The sequence below is a fragment of the Lissotriton vulgaris genome, chromosome 4_1 (assembly GCF_964263255.1).
Source record: "Lissotriton vulgaris chromosome 4_1, aLisVul1.2, whole genome shotgun sequence".
NCBI lineage: Eukaryota > Metazoa > Chordata > Amphibia > Caudata > Salamandridae > Lissotriton > Lissotriton vulgaris.
Window position 1 is genome coordinate 230,443,696 of NC_141691.1, and position 23,947 is coordinate 230,467,642.

The 23,947-nt window shown below is 42.8% G+C and overlaps 1 protein-coding gene across 1 annotated transcript in view; it reads right to left on the bottom strand.

The window, feature by feature from the left end:
- ESX1 (ESX homeobox 1) overlaps positions 1-23,947 on the bottom strand; it is an 86,309-nt gene that overhangs the window by 19,315 nt on the left and 43,047 nt on the right. Inside the window, exon 3 of the mRNA XM_086966747.1 lies at positions 7,793-7,838. Within this exon, the coding sequence (XP_086822873.1) occupies positions 7,793-7,838 (46 nt within the window). The remainder of the gene's footprint in view (positions 1-7,792; positions 7,839-23,947) is intronic.

The following is a 23,947-nucleotide window of genomic DNA, read 5'->3' on the forward strand; positions in this document are numbered from 1 at the left end:
GTACATCTTCCCCCATGTATTTCCAATCAATGCCTCTTTCAGCAAGGGCTGATTCTAGGGAAGGTATGACTAGGCAGGGCCAAGGGCAGCACCAACAGATGGCGCCAGAATGCTCCTTCCCAAGTTCCAAACATTTCTTCTTGCGATGGGGTATGGGATGCAGCAAGGGGTGGATATTGATTTACTTGAAATGAGTTCAAGGGAGGTTAGGGGAAGGAGATCAAAGGGGGATTTGGGAAATCATTCAAAGAGAATAAACAGGGGAGTATTTCTCTGGTCCCTGCTAACGAGTCCATTGCTCAAGAAAACCCAGTGTAAGGCCCATAGAACTGCATTTTAAATTAAATGAATGCAACGTGGTCTTTATGCAGGGATATGCTAAAATTGTTTTTTCAATTGTGAAGGCATAAATTAGGAAACAGTATTTTGTAAATAAAATGTGAAATGGAAGGTTTAATAGGTTTATTTCCCTTGAGTGTCATACTGGAAAATCCTTTCATGGGCAGATATTATACTGTGTAGATTTTATCATACTGATCGTATTACGTTTTTCCTACTGAATGCATTTTGCACCTAACATGTTATTGGGAAGATGTTAATTCATTATGCAATATATTTTAATTGCAAAAATATGTGAAATGGAGTGCTACGCATTGTAGTAAATATGCACTGGATACAAACAAATGTCACTGGAATATAATTCACATGGACACAGCTGCTTCAGAGAAGGGAAAGTCCTGGGTTAAAAGACTGGCGATGTCTGCTCTTTTGTACTCAAATGGGACAGAATTCACCTGCCCTGATGGCGAATCCCAGCCTCTTGTCAACAGCATACTGATTTAAATCATGCAGGATAAGGACAGTGTTGTATCTTTGCCTTTAATTGAGTACATTCCTTGCTGAGAATGTAGTTAGGTCATTATTAGAATGTAATGTATTAAAGAGTGTCAGTTGTTACATGGTCTGTGAAGAGAACAACTTGCCTCCCTGTTGGGCTTAATAAACTACTTTCTACTCAATTTATGAAGAACTCATCTTTACATTACTGGCGACAATGAGCCCAACAGGTGATTAAGAACCCTGCGTGATTTTGTTTTTTGGATTTCTTGGGATTTCCAACATCTTTACGACAGTGACTTTATTATTCATTTGAATTTTTCGAGTGACTTTCCAAGTCTGAACTGATTTCTGAGGTGGCGACTCCATAGCGGCAAGTACATTTTTAATATTTACTATTTTTGAGTACTTTCACTGCAGTAGTGCCTACCTTCGTTGGACTGCGTGTTTTTTAAATCCTGCACGTGAACAGCGCGAGTTGTACTAGAGCGTACTGGAGCGTGCCTGCCATTGATGTCTTGAACTGCGCGAGTTGTACTAGAGCGTACTGGAGCATGCCTGCCTGTCGTCATACAACGGACTCGGAACAAGCTGTGAGAGCGTCTTGGCAACTGTGGGAGCGTGTTGTCGTCACACGTAGAGCGTGCATCCCACGTTGCTAAGCAACCGCGTGCATTGCCGTCCTCTCACTCTCACGAACTGTGACGCGCATTGGTTTCTTTGGCAAGTTACGGAAGTGCGTTCTGGCATTTGACGAGTACGATACTCGCTCAAATATTTGACATTATTTTACGCATTTTAATAAATTTTTCGCATGGATTGAGGCAAGTCACATTTTATGTTTTAAGCAATATTTGACCATTGAATGCACGCAATCAGCTGGAATTCGTCCCTGATGCTTAGAAGATTATTGATGTTCGTTTAAAGAAAAGAAGTACCAAAAAAAAAGAAGTAACCAAGAAAAGAAGTGACCAAGAAAAGAAGTACCCATCTATGAACAGAGAAGTTATTATTTTCGTTCATACTGATGATTTCACTTCTTTAGTTTTTCCTTCATTATTTTAGATTGTTGTGTTAGCTTATTTGGTTAACTTATTGTGTTAGTTTGTTTAGTTATTTTTGCCTTTCAGCATATCATCTTCTGCGAGTGGAATGAATCAACCTCCCCAATTTTTGAGTGAGCAAGGTGAACCAAATTTACCATGGAAGAAATGGAAGCCAATTTTTGACTCTTATTTACTTGCCATTGGTGGGGAGAAGTTTTCTGCCATCAGGAAACAAGCTGTTTTGTTGAACAATCTGGGTATCGAAGGAAGAAATATCTATGACAGTTTGGATCCAATACCTATTGGTAGGGGTGCGGGTGAACCTTCTGATGTGTATGGGATGAGTGTACTCCTTTTGAAGAATCATTTTGGTGCACGCATTAACGTTGTCATGGAAAGACACACATTTTTTATGCGTACACAGGCTAAGAGTGAGAGAGTTGGAAACTATGTGGCAGCACTTAAATCCCTTGCACAAACTTGCGAATTTGAGCTTTTGACTGACTCTCTCATTCGTGATCAACTTGTTCATTGCACTAATGATCTCAAGATCCAGTAAAAACTTTTGTCAAAAAATCCAAATTTGAAAGAGGCCATACTTATTGTTGAGAGTGTTGAACATACCTCTACCTGGGTTAAGGAAATTAGGAAAGGTCCTTCTCTAACTGATCCTGTTTCCAGTGTAGGTAAGGAAAATTGTCAAATCTTTCAACCAGAGACAAATGTTGCTGCCATTAGTAAAGTTCCTTCAAAGCAGGAGAAAACTTCTTTTAAAGTTGAGAGACCTAAACAAAATTACAATTTCAACAGTTTTAACAGAGAGAATAAATTCAGATGTCCCAGATGTGGAAGTGAGAAACATGGACCAAACTATCCGAACTGTTTTGCTAAGAGTACCGTTTGTTGGAATTGTGGGAGGAAAGGCCATTATGCTAGGATGTGTAAAAGCAACAAAGTTAATTGTGCTGATGATGATGAAGAGTACTCTCAGGATTCAATTCATTGTATCACCAATTTGCAAGATGATGCTGTTAATGGTGTGAGTCAAGTTGATGATGACGAAGTATTCATACCCTCTTGTGACATCCAAATTGCCAACAAGATTGTTTCCGTACTTGCTGATTCTGGTTCACTTTTCACTCTTATCAGTGATAAATTTTGGTTTAAAAATTTTGATGGAGATAAGATCAAACTTTTGACTCCTGACATTAATCCCGTTGGGTATGCTAAACAGAAAATTGATTTGATTGGATACTCCATCCAGACCATTACTTTTAAGGGCAGAGAAACTGTTGGAAAGGTGTATGTTGCGAAAAGGGGAGATAATCTCCTTGGTTGGCGTCATCAAAGGAATTTAGTAATTACTTTGAATCCCAATGCTCCTGAACAGGTTATGTTGGTTTCTCATTTGGGTGATTTTTTGGATATATTTGAGAAATTTCCTGAAGTTTTTAGTGAAGATTTGGGTCTTCTGAAAGGTTTCAAGCACAAGATAATTTTGAAAGGTAATGCTAAACCTGTTGTACATAGAGTTCGGAAGGTGCCTAATCTCATGTTAAAACCACTTCAAGTTGAGATTTATAGGCTGTTGAAGCTTGGTGTAATTGAGGAGATAGAATCCTCTGAATGGCTTGCTCCAATTGTTTTGGCACCCAAGGACAAGGGTAGCAAAATTAGGATGTGTGTGGACCTCAGGAGTTTAAATGGTTCAATTTGGGTTGATAGGCAGCCTTTGCCTAATATTAATGAGATTTTGACAAAGTTGGGTGGTGCTACTGTGTTTAGTGTTATGGATTTGTCAGCAGCATATCACCAAGTTTTATTGCATGAGGAATCAAGACATTTGACATCTTTCGTAACTCCTATTGGTGCGTACAGGTTTATTAGGATGCCTTTTGGCTTAGCCAGCGCAGCTGCCTGTTTTCAGAGGATCATGAAGAATGTTTTATCTGGGATTGATTCCGTTCTTTTCTTCCAGGACGATATTTTGGTCTACGGGAATGACGTTGGTAGGCATGATGACATCTTATTTGGAGTTTTGTCGAGACTCAAGGAATCTGGTTTGACCTTGAAACGGGAGAAATGCAAATTCAGGGTCAAATCAGTGTCTTATTTGGGGCACAATATATCTGGGGAGGGTATCAGTCCCAAGATTGATCTTGCGGAGGCTATCCTCCAAGCCCAACCTCCTTCTAACAAGGAACAGGTGAAATCTTTTAATGGGTTATCCGAATATTATTCTAAGTTCATTCCAAATTTTGCTAGTGTGATGCAGCCAATCAGACTCCTACTGAAAAAGGGTGCTGTTTTCAATTGGGACAAGGAATGTTCTGAGGCTTTTGAAACTGTCAAGTCTGGAATTGCAAAGATGCCAACCTTGGGGAATTTTGATGTGCACAAGAAAACTATTTTGTCTACTGATGCGAGTTTACGTGGATTGGGGGCTGTTTTGTCCCAGCTGGTGGGTGGTTCGGAAAAGGTTATTGGTTTTGCGTCACGTTCTTTGAAGGGTGCTGAGGAGCGATATTCGGTTATTGAGCGTGAAGCCTTAGCTTGTTTTTGGGCCATCAAGCATTTTAGGTTCTTTTTATGGGGTCTACCTTTTGTTGTTAGGTCCGATCACAAACCTCTTGTGCAGTTGTTCTCGTGTAGAAATGTCGAATGCACAACTCCTAGAATTAAGAGGTGGGTCGAAGGACTCATGGAGTACAATTTCTGTGTGGAATACTTACCTGGTCTTAAAAATGTCCCTGCGGATTTTCTCTCCAGGTCACCCCTTGACAAGCTGGTCTTGTGTGACTCTGAGTCTCCTGTTATCTCTTGGGTGAGAGAATCAGCATTAACTGAGGCAGAATGGATAGACAGTTTTTCTAATGACACGGCCAGGAGTTTTGTTTTAGAAGCAGTGGTTAATGGATGACCTGTTTTAAAAGAGGTTCCCGATCCTGCTAAGGGTTATTGGAATGTGAGGGATGAATTGAACATTGTTCAAGGTGAATTATTCAGAGGTGACAGGTTGTTTCCCTCTTTTGGGGTGAGGGAGAAGATAATTAATTTAGCTCATGAGGGACATCTAGGTCGTAGTCTCACTAAAGCTAGGGTCAGTGAATCCTATTGGTGGCCTGAATTGGACCGTGAGGTTGAGATTGTTGTTAGGGACTGCTACATTTGTTCTGGTAATGATAAATCTAGGAAGGTGAACACCGCCCCTCTTTCCCCTGTTGCCATACCTGAGCGTCCTTGGTCTAAAGTTGCTGTTGACATTATTGGACCTTTTGAGAACTTTTTTGTTCTAGTAGATTACACTTCAAAGTGGTTGTCTGCTTCTTGCATGGGTTCTGTGTTGAGCAGGAATGTTATTGAAGTCTTGAAGGATGCTTTTACCTGCGAGGGAGTACCTGATGTTTTGGTCTCTGATAATGGTGTCCAATTTACCTCCCAGGAAATGTCTGACTTTTTGAAGGATCTATCTATCACCCACCATAGGACTGCTCTTTATTCCCCGCAGGCAAATGGTTTGGTGGAGAGCATGAATAGGTTGGTTAGAGCATGTGCCCAGACCGCTTTGGAGAGAAGACTTCCATTGTAACCCATTCTCAGGGAAAAACTGTGGGCGCATAGGAACACACCTAATAGTGTAACTGGGTTATCACCTTTCAAAAAACTGAAAGGTAGGGTTGCTGGTTCTAAGCTTAATCCTTTGTGGTTGTCTGTTAAGGATAGAGGCTGTGTGATCAAAGATTCTAGGTTGCAAAACTATCAAGATAAGTACAAGAGCAGATTTGACGTTCTAAAGGGGGCGAAGAGTGCTTCTTGGTAAGTGAGTGATTTTGTATTTATTAAAAAGGCTGTTTGGTCCCTGAAGGGTGAGTCAAAGTATTTTGGGCTTAGACGCATTATAAAGGTCATGAAGAATGTGGTTATGCTTGCTGGGGGAGATGTTTGGAGTATGTCGCGGTTGTCAAGGTGTGTGGAGGGGGATGATGGTGTTGTGAAACCTGGTCCTGGTAAATGTGTTGTGGAACCTGCCTCTGAGAAATGCTCGAATCAACCACCTCAGAATGAGCATGTATCTTCTCGCAGCACTAGCATTAGAACTAGGAGACCTCCATTGTACCTACAGGATTACTTCCCAGGGTGACTTATCTCTTTTACTTGATCTTTGTTTTCCTGACTGTTCCTTCTTTCTTTTTCTTGTTTTCTTTTCACCTTTTGTACTTTTATCCTTTTTTCTCTCCTTTTTTCCTTCCTTGTTTTTATTCTCTTTCGTTTTGTTATTATAATAAGGGAGATGTGTTGTATCTTTGCCTTTAATTGAGTACATTCCTTGCTGAGAATGTAGTTAGGTCATTATTAGAATGTAATGTATTAAAGAGTGTCAGTTGTTACATGGTCTGTGATGAGAACGACCTGCCTCCCTGTTGGGCTTAATAAACTACTTTCTACTCAATTTATGAAGAACTCATCTTTACATTAGACAGTATTTTATGTGGTGTTATTTTTTCATTGGAATTAGGAAGTAGAATCAGGGCAATTAAATTGCAGACCTTCCAACTCACAGGGTGTCACTGTGTATCACACGATATTGGCTCCCATAAGATCCCCACCTGGTAGGGAGAGGATATCACACGGTGTGCACACATTTAGCTGTAACCCTCTGCAGAAAGCAGGTTTCCGGCTAATTGTTTGGAGGGTTATCCTCAGCTGATATCCATTATGAGATGGGAATCCTCCCCAGGACATGGGCAGTAGCCTCAAAAGCTGTGTTTTTGGTTTTGTCTTCAGCTTTGAAGCTGTGAATTTAATAGAGTCTCTGGCAGTGCTCGGCACTAAGTCCCGCCCCTTCAAGGACCCACCCCCTCCTCACACAGGGGAAAAAAATCACAAGTTGACAGGTCTGAAATTATCTGTAGGCAATTTAAGTGCGCACACTCATAGACACAAATGCTGGGCACAAGTCCTATAAAAAGAAGTGGGAGGACTGACAATATGCAAATGACCTCATGAGGTCACGTGCTGAACGTGTTCCGGTGTCTGAAAATTACACCGGGACACGTTCAGCTTATTTCTGTGAAGCCTAGCTTCTTGGCAGGGGGAACGGTGTCCACCCTGTGAAAAGATTGGGGGGACGCCGTCCACCTGCGTGTACCCCCGACTCGAGCCCTGCACAAATGCATTACCTGGCTGCATTACACATTTATGAGGAGCACATGCATTGTATGTCAGCATGCCTAACAATCAGTAGGTAAAGAAAGACCCACTATATTTAGAGGAGTATTTGGGAAATTACTTTAACACTGTACTGACACATGCCACTTATTTCCTCTCTTGTTGTTCTTTGCTTTCATGTTTTTTAGTTTTACCTGGCCACTTCTGATAATATGTTCCTAAAGCTGGGGTGTTGGCGTTAAAAATTGTTGACCGATACAATTGTTTTGCTGGATCTGTCGATGTTTTCTAATGTTTCAAGTTCTTTCAATCTTTTGCGTGTCTTTCAGGTTAAAAGCAGTGGCATAACATTAGCCCCGCAATCCCCACGGTGCTGGGGGGAGGACCGAACTCCAGGGAGCCCCCCCGCACCACCCCGGCACGGTTCACGGGAGGTGGGCCCCTGGCCTGAGAACTCCTAACTGGGTCTGGAGTGTTGGGTCCCCCTCTATGTACTTTGAAGGGGGACCCACTCAAGTTTCGTTATGCCACTGGTGTTGAAACATGAAAATAGTCGATTGGGCATAGAAACTTGTCTGCCTTGCCACTGTACGCATATTGTAAAAGGATGTGCACCTGTTTTCATGCTATACTTTCTATACTTTCTTCTATTTCCTTTGCTTTTTTGTGAATTTAAATAATATAATTTAAATACAAAAAATTTGAAAATTGCAAACATTTAACCTTAATTTGATACTGACCTGCACTCTGGCTTCGGTTAAATCCAGACGCATCGCCAGTTCCTCTCTGTAGAAGAAGCAGACACAAAATGATTCACTATGCATAATTTCGAAGATGAAATTGGGGAATAACATATATCAGATCATCATGTAATTACTCTGCATTAGACACTGGAATCATATCTTGTTTTTACTCTGCAATAAATACTGGAATCAGATCGTGTTATTACTCGACATGAAATACTGGAATCAGAACATGTTATTTATACTTTTTTTAATATAACGTACAATGCACAGCCACAACATTGGTGACCATGATATATCAGACATAGCATTAACATAGCATTAACAGGGTGCCATGACTGCAAGTACTTTAAGGCAGTAGACCCAATACTGTAAGCTCGACCACTAACAACCTGGAAGGTATGATACCAATCAGATTACAGCATGCTCATGGAAAGCGACAGACATCAAGGAGCGATCCAGGAAAGGAGGGCTCCACAATGGCTTCCTTCACCTTTCAGCAGAGACAAAAGGGGCACAGCAGCAGGAATATGTACAGTGAAGTAGGCATGCATCAGGAACCTTGGACCACAGTCCAAAGTTGCAAATAGGTATGTAAAGGTTGCCAGATGTATTTAGGGCATGGGAGGGGGCAAGAGTGTCACATATGATGTCAACTGAGTGTTGAAGTAGACAATATCATTGAGCCAGTCCTTAAATTTAGGTGCCCGCCCTCTACACAAGCAACATGCAATGCGTCTCTTGGCAAGCAGTAGGGACAGAGCATTATGTTTACAAGTAGTCGCAGGGAAATCTTTGCCATAGCCCAATAGGATTATCAAGGGTGTCAGCACTACCCTGCCCTCCGTCAAATTATAGAGCACCTCCTGTACTCCCAACCAATAGGAGTGCACCGGTCCACACCCCCATGCCAAGTGCAGAAAGTCTGTGCCATCCAAACCCCACCCGCACACTGGACGCATGACCTAAGCCCAAACGGATGTAACAGGACGTGAGTATAGTATCATCTCTTCAAATCATGTTATTAATCTACATAAAATACTAGAATCAGATCTTGTTATTACTCTATATGAAATACTGGAATCATATCTTCTTATTACTCTACATTAACTTCTGATATCAGATCATGTTATTACTCTGCAACTATCCGCCACCCAAAAAATTCCCCAAGGTCTAGTTATCTCCATCGCCCCCTCCCAATTTTTGCAAGCGACTGCAACTCTCACCATCTATAATAATGGTACCATTCTCAAGCAATCTACTGATTGCAATCTTAGCCTCTTAGACAACATCTTCCCACTCATCAAAGAGCAAGTATCTAACCCCCAAACGGTCACTCATGCCACCCACTCTGCTAACACCCCACACCTTATCCTTACCGACAACAACGCTACTCCTTCACGATCTCTACCCACATGTGACCTATCTGATACTCCTCTAACTCCCGCCTACACCAACACACGTCAATCCACCACACCGAACCCCCAACTCATCTCAACCAAAGCTACCCATACGCCTATGCCCACTTCCCAACCATCCATTGCCACAACCCACCACGGTCATCCACAACTCTACCCGCCCTAACAGACATGCCGCCCTCCCCCACAGCCCTCCTAACATACACACTCACACCTGTAACACCCTCACCGCCCCTGCATACAGTGGCCCCAAACCACACTCCAGGCCGCCCCCCAGAGCCTACATCTACACCCTTAACACAGACACATCCCTCACTTGAAACCACTCCCACAGCTCTCCCAAAACTCCCACTCCCACCTGCTGCACCCCTCCTATCCACACTCTTACATACAACAAATCACAAACCAGGCCAGACTCCACTGCATGCATCCATATCCACACCCACAACACAGCCACTTACCACTCACCCGCCTGCACAAAACGACAGACTTGATGAGATCATAGTCTCTTTGAATCAAAGAAGAGCTCTAAGCACTCAAGGATCGTTTCTCGAAACAACCTTGGGGAATTAGAGCAACAAGACACCCCAAAACTAGCTGGCCCAGAATCCAACCTACAACGAACATGAATCCCTACCAATTGGCCCTCAGCCCTTTCTTACAACAATTCATGTCGGCCAATTAGATGCACCAATCCGCTCTCAGAGAGCTATTTACTCGCCGTGTTGAATTCATATGCCTCTGCCCCCATGAAGCCTTCCACACCTGCATCATCGCTGATTCCTACTATCACCTCCAATCCCCATAGAACCACTAAACCAAACACTAGAGGCGTCACAAACAACAACCTTAGAAGAATTCCTATCACTCTGGAACCTTCCTCAACCATCAGTACGTCCAAACTCAAATGTATACTCTTAAACTGTAGATCGGCTGCCAGCATTGCAGCGGACATAGCTGACCTCATCCTCATACATGAGCCAGACCTGATAATGCTAACCGAAACCTGGCTAAAAGAATCCTCCACACCAATCATTGACATCTTAGTCCCACCTAACTACAACATCATCAGACTAGATAGAGACAGATCTGATAAGTCCGGGGGATGTATAGCCTGCATACATCATATGAGTATTTCAGTAAATAGAGCCATTTCCTCTTCTTTCCAGTCATGTGAATACATGTACCTCAACATCACTAGCAAGGGAAAACCTGTCTGTTCTCTGCACATCATCTATCACCCGCCAGGTGAAAACCTCACCTTCATTGAACATTTCATGGACATGGTATCTTCAAACACTGGGCGACAAAATACCCAAATATTCCTTGGAGACTTCAATCTCCATTGGGGCGATCCTAATGATACAGCAGTAAACAGTCTCAAGAATTTCCTTATGAACCTTGACTTAACGCAATTCTGCAACATCCCAACATACAACAAAAGTTCTATTCTGGACTCAGTAATCTCTAAAACTGACTCCATTCAGCTAGAGTCGATCTAACCATGCGACTGGTCAGACCATCATATCATCACTTTCTCCATTAAGGAACAGGTGAAATTGATCTCAGTGCAATCCACAAGGTCAAAAGTGTGGAAAAGAGACCTGAGAAAACTCAACCCCAACACCCTGCCTTCCTCCTGCTCCAACCTTCTGCTGCCTCCTGTAGGATCGTCCAAAGTACACGATCTCCCCAACCAGTACCCCTCTACCATAACATCGATATTAGAAGAGGTGGCACCTCTTCATTTTTTATTAATTTTTTATTTTTATTTAAAACTTTTTACAACATTTATTCCCCTAAATCTCCCCCCCCCCTGCACAGGACATGAAAAAAGCAAGAAATACAATCAAGTTTCGATTTTCTAGGACATTTCTGTATCTCAGGTTACAATATTTCGGCCTAGCAAATTATAATGGGTAACCAAGAGCATCAATCAAAACAGCTGGAAAAGAAAAAGCGTGAAAGAGGATCAAATAAACATAACCCCATGGATACAGCGCAGTTAATATTCCTGATTTACATTGCACACCCGCCTGGAAACCCTATGGAAGTTCTGTGTTTCCTGCCACCCTATTCTTCCAGTCTGTTATTGGTTTCCAGATCTGAAGACCAAGGGATCTGCCCTTCTTCCCTTTTCTAGCATATAGCGCTTTTTCCATGTTGTATATATACAAAAGCCTGGCCAACCAATGCTGCATAGTGGGGGGGGAGCTTATCTCGCCATGCTGAAGCTATGCATAGACGAAATACAGCCATGGCTACAAACAGAAAGTTCTCCAGCTGTGGTTGCTCTCCAGTCCCATCCAATCCCATTATTATTACTTCGGGTGTCATTGTTAACTTACAATTCAGCGATCTATCTAAAAACGCTTCGATTTCTTTTATCAAAGGAACCAGGTTGGGGCATTCGCCAAACATGTGCACTATGTCTCCCTCCTGGCTATCGCATCTTGGGCATGTTATCACTTGTGTGCCCCCCCCCCCACTGTGCAATTCTGGCTGGAGTGTAGTATAGCTTGTACAGGGTCTTATAGTGCTGGGCTTGCAATGAAGAAGAGCGGAGAACCTCCTGTCCCATCTGTAATGACTTCTCAAAGATCCCCTCCGTAATCCCTAATGCATCTATCCATTTTGCTTCGAATTTACCCAGGTCATCTCCCCTGTGTGCTATAAGTTCAGCATAGAACCTTTTTATTGTGCAGCCGTGCCCCCCTTCTATTACTTGTAGTATTATATTGTCTCCAAATCCTAAAGGTCCTCCTCTTTTTCCAGCCAATAAGCTTTCTTAGCTGTAAATACTTAAAAAACATCCTTGTACTGACCCCACATTTTCTCTGTATCTATGATAATTGGCGCACTCCTAGCGGGCCTATCAAATCCCCCATTCTTTTCACTCCTAACCGTCCCCATTCCTTGAAAACAGTATCAGCAAAGATCTCTGGGGGTAATGTGTGGTCGTTCCCTAACCTAGTATATGCATGATATCTACCCAGTCTAAAACTCTTTTTAAAAGCCTTCCACATCTTATAAGCTGCCTCCAGATTCTTGAATCTGGTCCTCTTAAAGTAGCTCGGTTCAGTGTATCTCAGGAACACATTCTGTGCCTCCTCACCTAGAATCAAACCGAAAATCTCTAGTGAGCCGGTGTAAAATTCTACTTCCATCTCCGCCCCACCGATGAGGCCCGTTATTTGCTGCAGCACTGCTGCCCAGTAATAGAGTCTCAGATCCGGTAGTGCCCACCCCCCTCTCTCTTGGTAATGCCATACATTTTAGTGCTCTTCTTGTTTTACCCTGTGACCAAATAAACCAGTTTATTATGAGCTCTATTCTACTAAACAAAAGTGGTCTAAAAAAATAGAGGGATAGTTCTAAATATATATAGAAATTTCGGGAGGAGATTCATTTTACTAAAATTTACCCTGCCAACTATGGACATGTGCAGATTATGTACCCTATCCAAATCCTTCTTCGCTTTCGCGATGATAGGAGAAGAATTTAAGTCCATCAAATTGCCCAGGTCAGCAGTGATAGTTATTCCTAAGTAAACCCCCTCAGCCACCACCCGTGAATCTGTGCATGTTGCGTATGTATTCTTTATAATTTGTGTCTTAGTTTTATTTAGTGCGTACCCCGCAACCCGCCCAAATTGCTCTGCCTCCTGCTCTATTTTACTGATAGCCTCTGCCGGTGAGGGTGTGATAATCGCGATATCATCCGCGTATGCTAGTACCTTAATCGGTCCCATTTTAGTATCTAGCGGCCTAATTCGATCATTTTGCTCCAATTTCTTAATTAATGGGTCTATGTAAAGTGCAAAGAGCAGGGGTGTGCATGGGCACCCCTGTCGTGTGCCCCGTGTAATTCTAAATGGGATAGTGCGGCCTGCATTCACCCTTACACACGCTGTTGGTCCTGCATACAATGATTGTATCGATTTTATAAATCCTTCTCCGATTCTCCCTTTCCTTAGCACTGCTCGCAGAAATTCCCATGCCACGCGGTCGAAGGCCTTTTCGGCGTCTAATAACATGGCTGCCATTGGTTTCTCCTCCGCCCCTTGTACGTCAAATAGCGTGATCATCTTTCTAACATGCAGTGTCGTTCCTCTATGTGGAATAAATCCATGCTGGTTAATGCTTACTAGTTGCACTATTACCCTAGCAAGTCTGTTCGCTAATGTTTTAGAGAAGATTTTTAGGTCAGCATTAATCAATGTAATCGGGCTCTGCGGGGGGTTTCCCTTTTATAAGGATTACAACAATATCTGCCCCTGCCCAGCTGGCTGGTATAGAATTCCCTGCCTGTGCCTCCCTAAGTGTCCTGACTAGCTCTGAGATGATTGATGCAAAAAACACTTTGTAAAATTCCCCGGGTATCAGGTCTGGCCCGGCAGCCTTGCCGGAAGGCAGACTGAGCATAGCCTCCTTAATTTCTTCTGCCTCTAAACAAGTCTCGAGAGAGTCCCTATCTACCTCCTGTAGGGCTTTACTTAGTAGTTCTTGCAGGTACCTCTGAATATCGGCAGGATCCCTGTCCTGCTCCTCCTCATAGAGCTTGCTATAGAACTCCCTAAAGACCTCGAGGATACCTTCCCTATCTGAAACCATATTGCCCCTGCTGTCTCTTATTTCTTTAATTTCACCTTTTGCCATCCTCTGTCTCGTGCGTGTTGCGAGTGTCCGCCCTACCCTTTCGCTATATTCATAGCATTGCTCTCTCTTGGCATTGTATATTTTAGCTGATTTTATTGCTATACTCTCTTCTGCATCCGCTTTAGCCACCATGGTCTCCATTAGATATTGTTCCAGCTCCCGCCCCTCTGTAATGGCCTGTTCAAGTCTCTCCTCTGCTTTCAACAGGTCACTGTTTACCTGATCTACCTTAGCTTTCTCCTTTTTCTGATTGGCTAGGCTAAAGCTCAGTGTTTCACCTCGCACCCTGGCTTTAAAAGTATCCCAATCATTTCCTGAATTAGTGCTCTCTCTGTTGATATCCCAGGAGCCCTTTATCCAAGCGTGCATGTGTTCAATATAGTCTATATCCGTCAGAAGTTCCCTTTCAAATGTCCATGATTTAGCCTGTCTTTTAAGCCCACGACCCGTTATTGTCAATAATAGGGGGTTGGGATCAGACAAAATACGGGGTAGCCTTGCTATCGTGAGGGTATTTGAAAGTAACCCGGAGGTAAAGAAGTAATCCAGATGGACGCACTTCCTATGGGGGGCCGAGTAGTAAGTAAAACCGTCCTCACCCACTTTAAGCTCTTCCCAGACATCAATAAAGGCGTTGTTACTGGCCATACTTCGGATTGCTCTGCACACCCTCTTTTTCCTTCCTTGGTATAGGCCCCTATTATTCAGTCCCAAACCTGATGCCCCGTCGATGTTGAAATCTCCTGCGAGGATCACTCTTGGTGCCCAGGTAGCTAGTTCTATATCCAGGAACTCGAATACTTCAGGGTCATCCTCTGTTGACTCATAAACGGACCCGAGTGTAATCCAGACTTCTCCAATCAGACACTCAATCAGGGCCCACCTTCCCCAAGGATCTTCTAATTTCTTCCTAGTGCTAATGTTAAGTAGTTTAGTTAGAATGGCCACTCCCCTGACCTTTGCCCCCTGTTTTGAATATGCCAGCACGCGCAGTCCCAATTGTTCCAGCAAGAAAGGCTTGTTACCTTCTATGTGTGTCTCTTGTAAACATATAAATTCTGCCTGAGTGTTTTTAATTAATAAAGCTACCTTTTGTCTTTTCAGCCTATCATTCAGCCCACATACATTCATTGTTAACACCTTAACTTTTGAGCTCATCCTTAATCTTTATTGTTCCTGAACCTTTTAAACCAAAGAGATAGAATTTCTTTTCCACCCTCAATACCACCATTGCTGCAAGTACCATTGTCTTTGCCTTTAAGTTTTTGTCTAGTTTTTGCCAAATCCAGCTGTTTAATCTAGCCAAAATTAACTCATTAAACGTGAATGCAGCCCTTGTTTCCCTTACATGTATCCTGAGTTCCTTTTGCATAATTTCCTCGTTTTGATATGTCCCTGTCCTTTTCCCTATATTCTGCCCTGTGCCCCTTCCCCCTCCCCCCTCCCCTTAAGGCATCCTGGGTCCAGCCGGAACCAGGTGTGGGCGTCCGTTGACCAGTACGCCTCAGTGCGCTCCCCCCCAGCCCAGCGTGAATATTATAATTAGATTGGGAGAAAATCTGTGAAAAAACAAAAGTTCTACACCTAGTATTGATATAATCATGTATTACTTCATATTAGATTTGCGAATGGTATTAAGCTCCCCATATTATTCGCGAGAAACATTTTTAAACAAAAAAAAGAATTGAAACTTATTATCCAGTCCACATCATAATAAAAGATTTAATTCTTGATCATTTTCCGGTATTATCTTTTGCAATCTCTGAGATCTCTTTAAGATAATTTTCAGCCTGTATTTCGCTGCTGAAACTGCGAGTTGATCCCCTAAAAATGACTTTCAGTCGGGCAGGATTCTGTAAAAAAACGTTAGCGCCGATCTGCTCAAAAGGAGTAAATAGCTGTCTCAGCCTCCACCTCCTTTCAACGGTATCGTGGGCGAAATCTGGTCTCACAAAAAATATGGAACCGTTATATTCTCTCTTACTTGTAGGACGCGCTAAGTCGTAGAAAGTATCACGAAGTAAAAAGTTTCCAAAAACCACCAACATTGCCCTTGGAAATTTAGGTTGATTCTGTGCTTTCTTGGACTGAGTGAGAGGGAAATTGATGGGTGCGTTGAACTTCTCTCTCTAGTTCCCAGGTTTGAAGTTCAGGGAGGGCTGATTTAAGAAGTCTGATTACATACACTCTGGAGTCATTTTCCTCGACGCCTTCTGGGAGCCCCAGGAAGCGCAGATTGTTTCGTCTTGATCTATTCTCCTGGTCCTCGACTTTTATCAATAAATCCTGTATTATTCCTTCTTGTTTTTTTTCCTGCTTTTGGAGGTAGGTAACATCATTCTCATGATGGTCGGTTCGTGTTTCAACTGACACCTTCCTTTAGGATATCTCTATACATGTACTTCCCACCTTCTTTACAGCACCTTGCAGTTGTTGGATGGCTAAATGATGCTTTTTGGGTTTCCATTTTAACATCTTTATGAAGTTCTCTTATTGAGCTTAATATATCTTTCAGTGACGGCTCAGCTGCTTCTCCTATTTCTTCATCATATTGAGAGATGTCCACAGTTAAATCCTCCTCGCTTTCTTGAGCCGGTATTGTTTCCTTTAATTTATTTTTATTTTTTAAATTTTTTCGGGGATTGATGGATTCTGGGTTGCTTCCTTGATCGGTGGTTTCTTCATAGGTACTTTTGTTTAATATTTTATTCCTTATTCTTCTTTTCTCTAGTTTTTTTCCTCGGTGTATTTCCTTGCCCAAGACTGCTTATGCCTGAGCAACCTTTTCTATGCCCATTTCCTGCATTTTCCCAGTCTCTTCTTTCCCTATAATCTTCTTGTTAGATTCGTTTTATTTACTCTGCACAGTTGATATTGTATGGGCTAGTTGAGCTGATTGTAGTGCGGCTAATCCCTGCCCTGAGTTAGCCAGTTTTGCCAGTTGCAGTACGTCTACTATGTTCAATACAGTCAAAATACTCAGTGTGATGCGCCGTTCTGGTGCATTTCGTTTGCAGTTCAATTGGCACAAAGGAATGAGTCTAATGATACCACTTTCAAGTTTTCATTTTATTTGCCCCCCTTGCCTGTCAGATTGTAGGCACTTGAAGGATTCCTTAAGTCCGGTTGCCGTTATTCGAAGAGCACAGTATTGAGATTTTTATCTCTCCCTCCACCAGCTGCTTTCGTGTAGGAAAGTTTAGGCACCGAGGGTAGCGCTCTTGGGTTTTACGCCGAGGTCCCCCTCGCATTGTAGGATATAGGACTTTTTAGAAAAAAATGTTTTTTTAAGTAAATTCCAGTTTTTTCCTTCTCAAAAATGTCCCACACAATCTTTTGAACAAGTGGTGGCGAATTCAAAGCGGATTCAAAGCCTCCCTTGCGGCCCTGACGGAGCCGGCAGCCAAGGGGTCATTGCATCGCAGTTAGCGCTTCAACGTTTTAATGTCTGTCACTCGCAACTGCACCTTGTTTGTTTGCTCCTGTCTGTAATGGGGGATGTAGCAGATCAAAGATGGCAAACTCAGTAGGACCCCCCCGACTTTCTCTTATTTTCTTTTCAGTGCTCATTTATTTACAGCGCTCTTTGAAGTTGAGACTGGCGCCGATAGCTACACACAGTTGATGGCTTCCCGCTGTTCAAGGAGTTAATGAGCCGGTGGGAATGGTTTTCACAAAATAATTGTCAGACCCCTTTTTTTCCTTTTTTCCCGACTATGCAGCTTATACAGCCCTGCCAAACATTCACTGACAGTCGAGTAATATCGCCGCTATGAACGCTGCCACACACAATGCACCCCCGCTCCTCAACCTTCCACCTTCCACCTCCACCTCCAGCAGGCCGATCACCGAGTCGAGGATTGAGAGCTCCAAAACGAGAAATGGAGTAAGGGCGGGGGGCAAAGGGCAGCCGTCGCTATCTTTGAGAGTCTGCAGGTTTTCTGCAGTAATGCTTTTCTCACAGACCCCCTATAGAAAACATCAACCGGCGATATCCGAGATTGTCAGGGGGTATCCCTCAGATATCAGCACAAACTGCGAGCCGCATAAAAAAAGCCAAGGATCAGCTGGCTACAGTCTTTTCCGCAGTTCCTTTCGCAAATCCTTTCAATGAATCTTTTTTCCACGAGTCACTTCGCGATGACCAGACCGGCAGGGTTTATTTCTCCCATTTCTTCTTGGTTTCTCGGTCTCTCCCGCAAGGCTTCAGGAGAGCAGAGAGCGCTCAGTCAGCAACTGCACACGCCGACGTCATATTACCTCTGTTGGCACCTCTTCAACTAAAAAGAGTCTCTTGGAAAGACTCAAAACCTTGGTACAACGGTATACTCAACGAGGACAGGCGTTCGCTCAGAACATTGGAACGGGCCTGGAGATCAATACCATCAGCCAACCACCTCAAGATCCTCAGGACAAAACGAAATGCATATTTCCGAAAGATCAAGCGCACCAAAGCCGACTTTTTCAGCCTTCAACTTGATCAGGCAAGAAATCGTCCCAAAAAACTATTTGAACTGATCAAAACTCAAACTAAGGAGGCTCCTCATCGTCCACCAGAGGTAGAATGCCGGCAGCCAAACTGTGAAGAATTCTCCACCTTCTTCACCTTGAAGTCTGACACCATCAAGAAAGAACTCCTAAAGGATCTATCCTTATACGCAAGACCCAATGCACAAACCCCTCTGACTCCCCAAACTACGCCATGCCAATTCCTATCAAAGTCCAACCCAAAAATGAATGCAGCCTGGTCTGAAGATGCCATAGGCAAAATACTCAGGGCATTGAAGCCAGCTAACCACCTCTCTGACCCGCTTCCGGCAAGCGCAGTTAAAGACCTCACTCCACTGCTTTTACCTTTCTGGTCCAAGATCATAAACAGCCCACTTCAACAAGGATGCATTCCAGATACCCTCAAAGTAGGCCAGGTCTCACCCATTCTAAAGAAGCCCACGGCGGACCCCACGGACCTTACCAACTATCGCCCTATCTCCAATAACTCTACCCTGCCAAGCTGCTGGAAAAATGTGTGCACTTACAGCCAACGAAACATATTGATCACTTTAATCTTCTCAACAAACACCACTCAGGCTTCTGTGCAGGCCACAGCACAGAAACAGCCATGACACACATCATTGACGACGTGCTGCAAATACTCGACCAAAATAGATCCTGTCTACTCATCCTACTGGACCTCTCCTCGGCCTTTGATACGGTCAAACATGAGAACTTGTTAGACCTCCTGAAACACAGAATGGGTTTGTCTGGGACAGTGCTTAGTTGGTTCACTTCATTTCTCCAAAATCGGACACAACAATTCAAAGTCAATAACACCCTATCCAAACCTGTCCCAGTATCTTTAGGTGTCTCAGAAGGATCCGCACTATCCCAACACTGTTTAATCTCTTCCTAGAGCCTCTCACTGAAATTCTAAAAGCCTCTAACGTGCAATACCAAATGAACGCAGATGATACACAACTACACCTCAAGATACACACCCTAGAGGACGTCAAACTACTTAATACAGCGCTTAGAACACCCAAACTTGGCTTGCAGAAAATCATCTCAAAATGAATGCCCTAAAGACCAAATTCCTACTAATAGCTCCTCCGGCTCAAATCCTCATAATGCAAGATTGGATCAAACAATTTACAGCGTTTAACGTTCAACCTACCATCTTAGACTCAGAGAAATCACTAGGAATCACGCTTGACCGTGGCCTCAACATGCAAAAACATATCAGCAATGCTACAAAGGGAGCCAACTTCCAGATAAACTCATTGAGGAAAATGAAACTCTTCCTACCACACAATGACTTCAAACAGGCAGTACAAGCTCTGGTTATACCCAGAGTGGAATACGGATGTGTGTCTCTCTGTGGCCTACCCAAAACATCAACTGCACCACTCAGAGTATCAATCTACACCGCAGCAAGACTCATAACTGGATCTACACGTACCTCCCACATCTCCCCGGACCTTCAATCCTTGAACTGGCTACCCCTGGAGGCGAGAATCCAGCTGAAAATTGCCTGCATGACACACAGAGCCATGCATCACAAGTCACCCAGCTATCTGGCACAAGAATTGACGATCTTGGGTGAGTCCAGATCCTCAAGAAGTGCGGGAAAACTACTACTGAAACCACAAAAATTCCATAAGAAAAAAACGTACAACAGATCCTTCTCTGCGATGGCACTCAGAATTTGGAATGCCCTACCCCAGAAACGAGACTCAACCCATCCACTACCTTTTTAAAAAGGAAGTTAAAGCCATCCTCATGGTCAAGTTCACATGATTAAAATCTACTGAAATCCTGTGTCGAGACGCACATGCGCCCCCACCCTCAAGACACTTTCTTTCCTTTGATGTTACACCTAATTATGCTGTTGTACTATATGCCTTGTACATATGTTTTGATCTGCTCTTATTTTCGGTATAAGTAACATTTACTGTATGTACAGCGCTCTGATATCCGCTAGGATCTTGTTTGCGCTTTATAAAAGTTTCAAAACAAATAAATAAATGAAGACTGGAATGAGATCATGTTATTACTCTACATGAATACTGGGATCAGATCATGTTATTACTCTACATGAAATACTGAAACCATATCTTCTTATTAATCTACATGAAATTCTGGAAAGAGATCATGTTATTACTCTGCATGAATACTAGAATCAGATCATATTATTTCTCTCCACAAAATACTGGAATCACATCTTGTTATTACTCGACATGAAATACTGATATTGACTCATTAAATCCTTGCACCATAAACTGAGTGAGAGTGTGAAAAGGTGACATGAAGTAGACAAGAGGGGTTTCTTGGTGTTTTCTGTCTGTGTTAGGTGAAATTAGGAGAAAGGATGCTTGGTTTTATGCTGTTAGGTGATAGCAACTGTCAAATGCTTCAATATGTGCTGCCAATTTCTGCTCAGGCCTATAATCGTGCACCAGTCAATTAACACCAGTTAGCACCTTTAGACAGAGAAGGTGGTAATCTCTGTTAAGCTCTAGTGGGCAGGGCAAGAAAACTTTAATATTATTAAACCATGGTTATAACTATGGGCCTCATTATGATGTCGGTCGGAAGGACTCTGGATGGCATTCGGATTTTCCTAACTCTTATCAAGACCCATGTTTCCGACAACTCTGAAACATTTCTGACCGACCAATTACAATAGAAGTAAGCCTTTTGGTCATTCTGACTCGGTTTTCACGGGCATTCGGAGAATCCGAGTCGGTCGGAGCTGATTTGTACAGCTTAATGAACAGCTTTTCCGACCGACCAATTACGATGTCGGATTCTGACACGGTATTTGCCATAGGAATCAATGGCAAATACCGTTTCCGACCGGTATTAAGGTTCCTACATCTGGCCCTAAGTTCCTTTGTTCAGTATTTGGGGAATACACTGGTGTAGCTACATTTTAAAAGGTTTTTTTTTCAAATAAAAATCTTATTTTACCACAGATTAGCCAGGTTCCGTCTGCCTATTTCCAGGACAATTTTAACATTTCCTATATAGCTAAAATGCACTAAATGGGATGATTTTCCACAACAGACCAAATCTTAATCAGCCCATTGGTCTACTTGCATTTCATGCATAGAATCATAAAATTTCCTTTTTGCCACTACATATGGCTCTTTAACATCTAGGGTCAGGGGATTACTTATGCATATCGTCGCTTTGATAGCCATTGCAAACACAACTTTTAAAATGCACCTAGGTAAAATGATACAACAGAACATGTGGCAGGGACCTCATGCATAACCAACTTTTAAACACTGTTATCTGGGTTAAAATCCCAACTTGCACGATCACATTGTGTGCTCCTGGGCAGCCGCGGTCCACGTAGGTAACATTGGTGGGGCGGGGGCCGTGTAAGGGGGGATTCAGACGGATGATGCTGACGGAAAATGAAATAAATAATTCATTTTCCCTTGGCATTGTCCCTCGGAATCTCCCCTTACACGGCCCCATCGTCCCACCGCTGTTACCTGCACGGACCGCTGCTGCTCCTGGGCAAATCACAGAGAGCCTGGTTTATTTCTTGGCAGTGGGGGTACTCCATTGCAATGGAAATTGAGTTCCCTACATGCCAAGACTATGGTCCTCCTGCCCAATTTAAATTCGGCCACGCTCATTGTGCCGGCAGACATTTCCACCAGGCCGACGGACATTGCAAAATATGGTGGTCAGCAACTCCGTGAGAGCGATGGAGTTGTTTTTTCCATCATCTTGGCAGAGGATGGACTGACGTATGACGGCCCAACTATATATCAGCCTGTATCATTTTTTTTTACATCAGTTCACTTAGCTGCCAATAATCGGAAACGCTTGAAAGTGGGTACCCTAGTGTAAAGCACACAATAAAATAACTGGACATTTAATTATGTGTTTACTTTTTTATGCAGCATAGAAACACTGCTCACTTTTTTCAGAAAGAAATGCTTTTCCATGAACTTGGTAAGCATGACATATAGGTCAACCATTGTTGATATAGCCTGTGGTTCTGGAGAGTTTCAGTGAGTGTGACAAGCACAAGTAGAAAGCACAGTGCTACATAGATAGAAGTTTATTTCTGGGCAGTCGATTGAAATTTACAATGTAGGTTTGAAGGGAGAAGATGATGAAGCCAGATTCTGGTGTGCCCTGAGGCCTCCATGTCAAGGGGTCAGTCTTCAGAGGGGTGTTAAATATTATTAGAGAAGGTATGTCCCCAAGATGTACAGGGTGTTTAGGCTGTGTGGCATGCAGGGCTGATGCTTGTAAAGAGCACTCTTCGCTGGTCCCAGGAAACTCTGCTATGTCAGTCTGCACAAATCAGATCTATTAACGCTCAATATTTAGAGTAGGTTGGATTGAGTCCTTCATGACGGATCTCCGATGTGTGGTCCCAAACCACTCCCCAAATCTCTCATATGTGATATATGATCCCATAGTTCTGATTTAATGTTATGGTGTACAGAAAAGCAGAGTGGTTCCCAATGGTAAGCATTCAACCACAATCAATAGTTATGTACCCTTCAGAGATGTAAAGTGAATAGATATCTGTAGAGTAATTATGTTGCTAGATAAGCTCCAGATGGAAAGCAAACAGCAGCGCTGCTCGAGCACTCAGCAGTAAATTACAAAATATAATTGCTTCTGAAACAGTGGATAAAAGTCAAAGGAATAAACAACGATTTAAAAATCTGAAGGAGAACAAGGAAAGAGAAGGTTCCCCATTACCACAAAGTGAAATGTGAGAGAATGATTTTTAGACAGGACATATCATTAAAACGGTAGTTGTATGCACAGAACAATACCATTACAAGATCTCAGATTCATGGCTATATATAAAGTATAACAACATGTGTAGTTAGCAGGCAAAACACCTACAGAGTGTCAATGTTTTAGCCCCTTCTCAGTAAGTGAACAAAATCATCATAAGGACTAGTGATTATGCTGGAAACATCAATTTTCCTGTTTCCTAGAGAGATAATTGATATCCAATACCTGAAAGTGAGAATAACATCAGATCATCGATGAAACATGATTGTCATCAAAACGAATTTTGATTGATTTTTTAGAAGCGTAGTACGGGATACTTTTTGCAACCAGGGTGAATTAATGTTAAAAATGTCTTACACTGTGGGGAGAATCTCTGTAGCCCATGGTAATATCACTTTAGTGGAGGTTTTGGGCCATGCCTAGATACAGAGGCTTTCTACGCAGAGCCCTCCCGAAGCTTTCCCACCTTCGTATCAATCAAGGTCTTGATGATTGATCATGCTCCACCCAAAGCTGGGTCGTTCATCCAGATTTTGGAGTGCCGGCTTTACTGGTACCTAGTTTATGTCACTATTTCTACATGGGTGTTTTAATCCTAAAGGGATCCTGTGGATCTCTATCTCTTTCTATGTTTGCATTCACCTTACTCACAATACATTTTTGTGGCCTTTGACTACTTCAAACAGTGTTGATCAAGGAAACAGATATGGCAAAGGGAACATTACTGTTAATTCTTCTATACTAAATTGGTGACATTATGTGCACAGTCTATCCAGTAAAGGGAATCTCTTTTTTGAGTT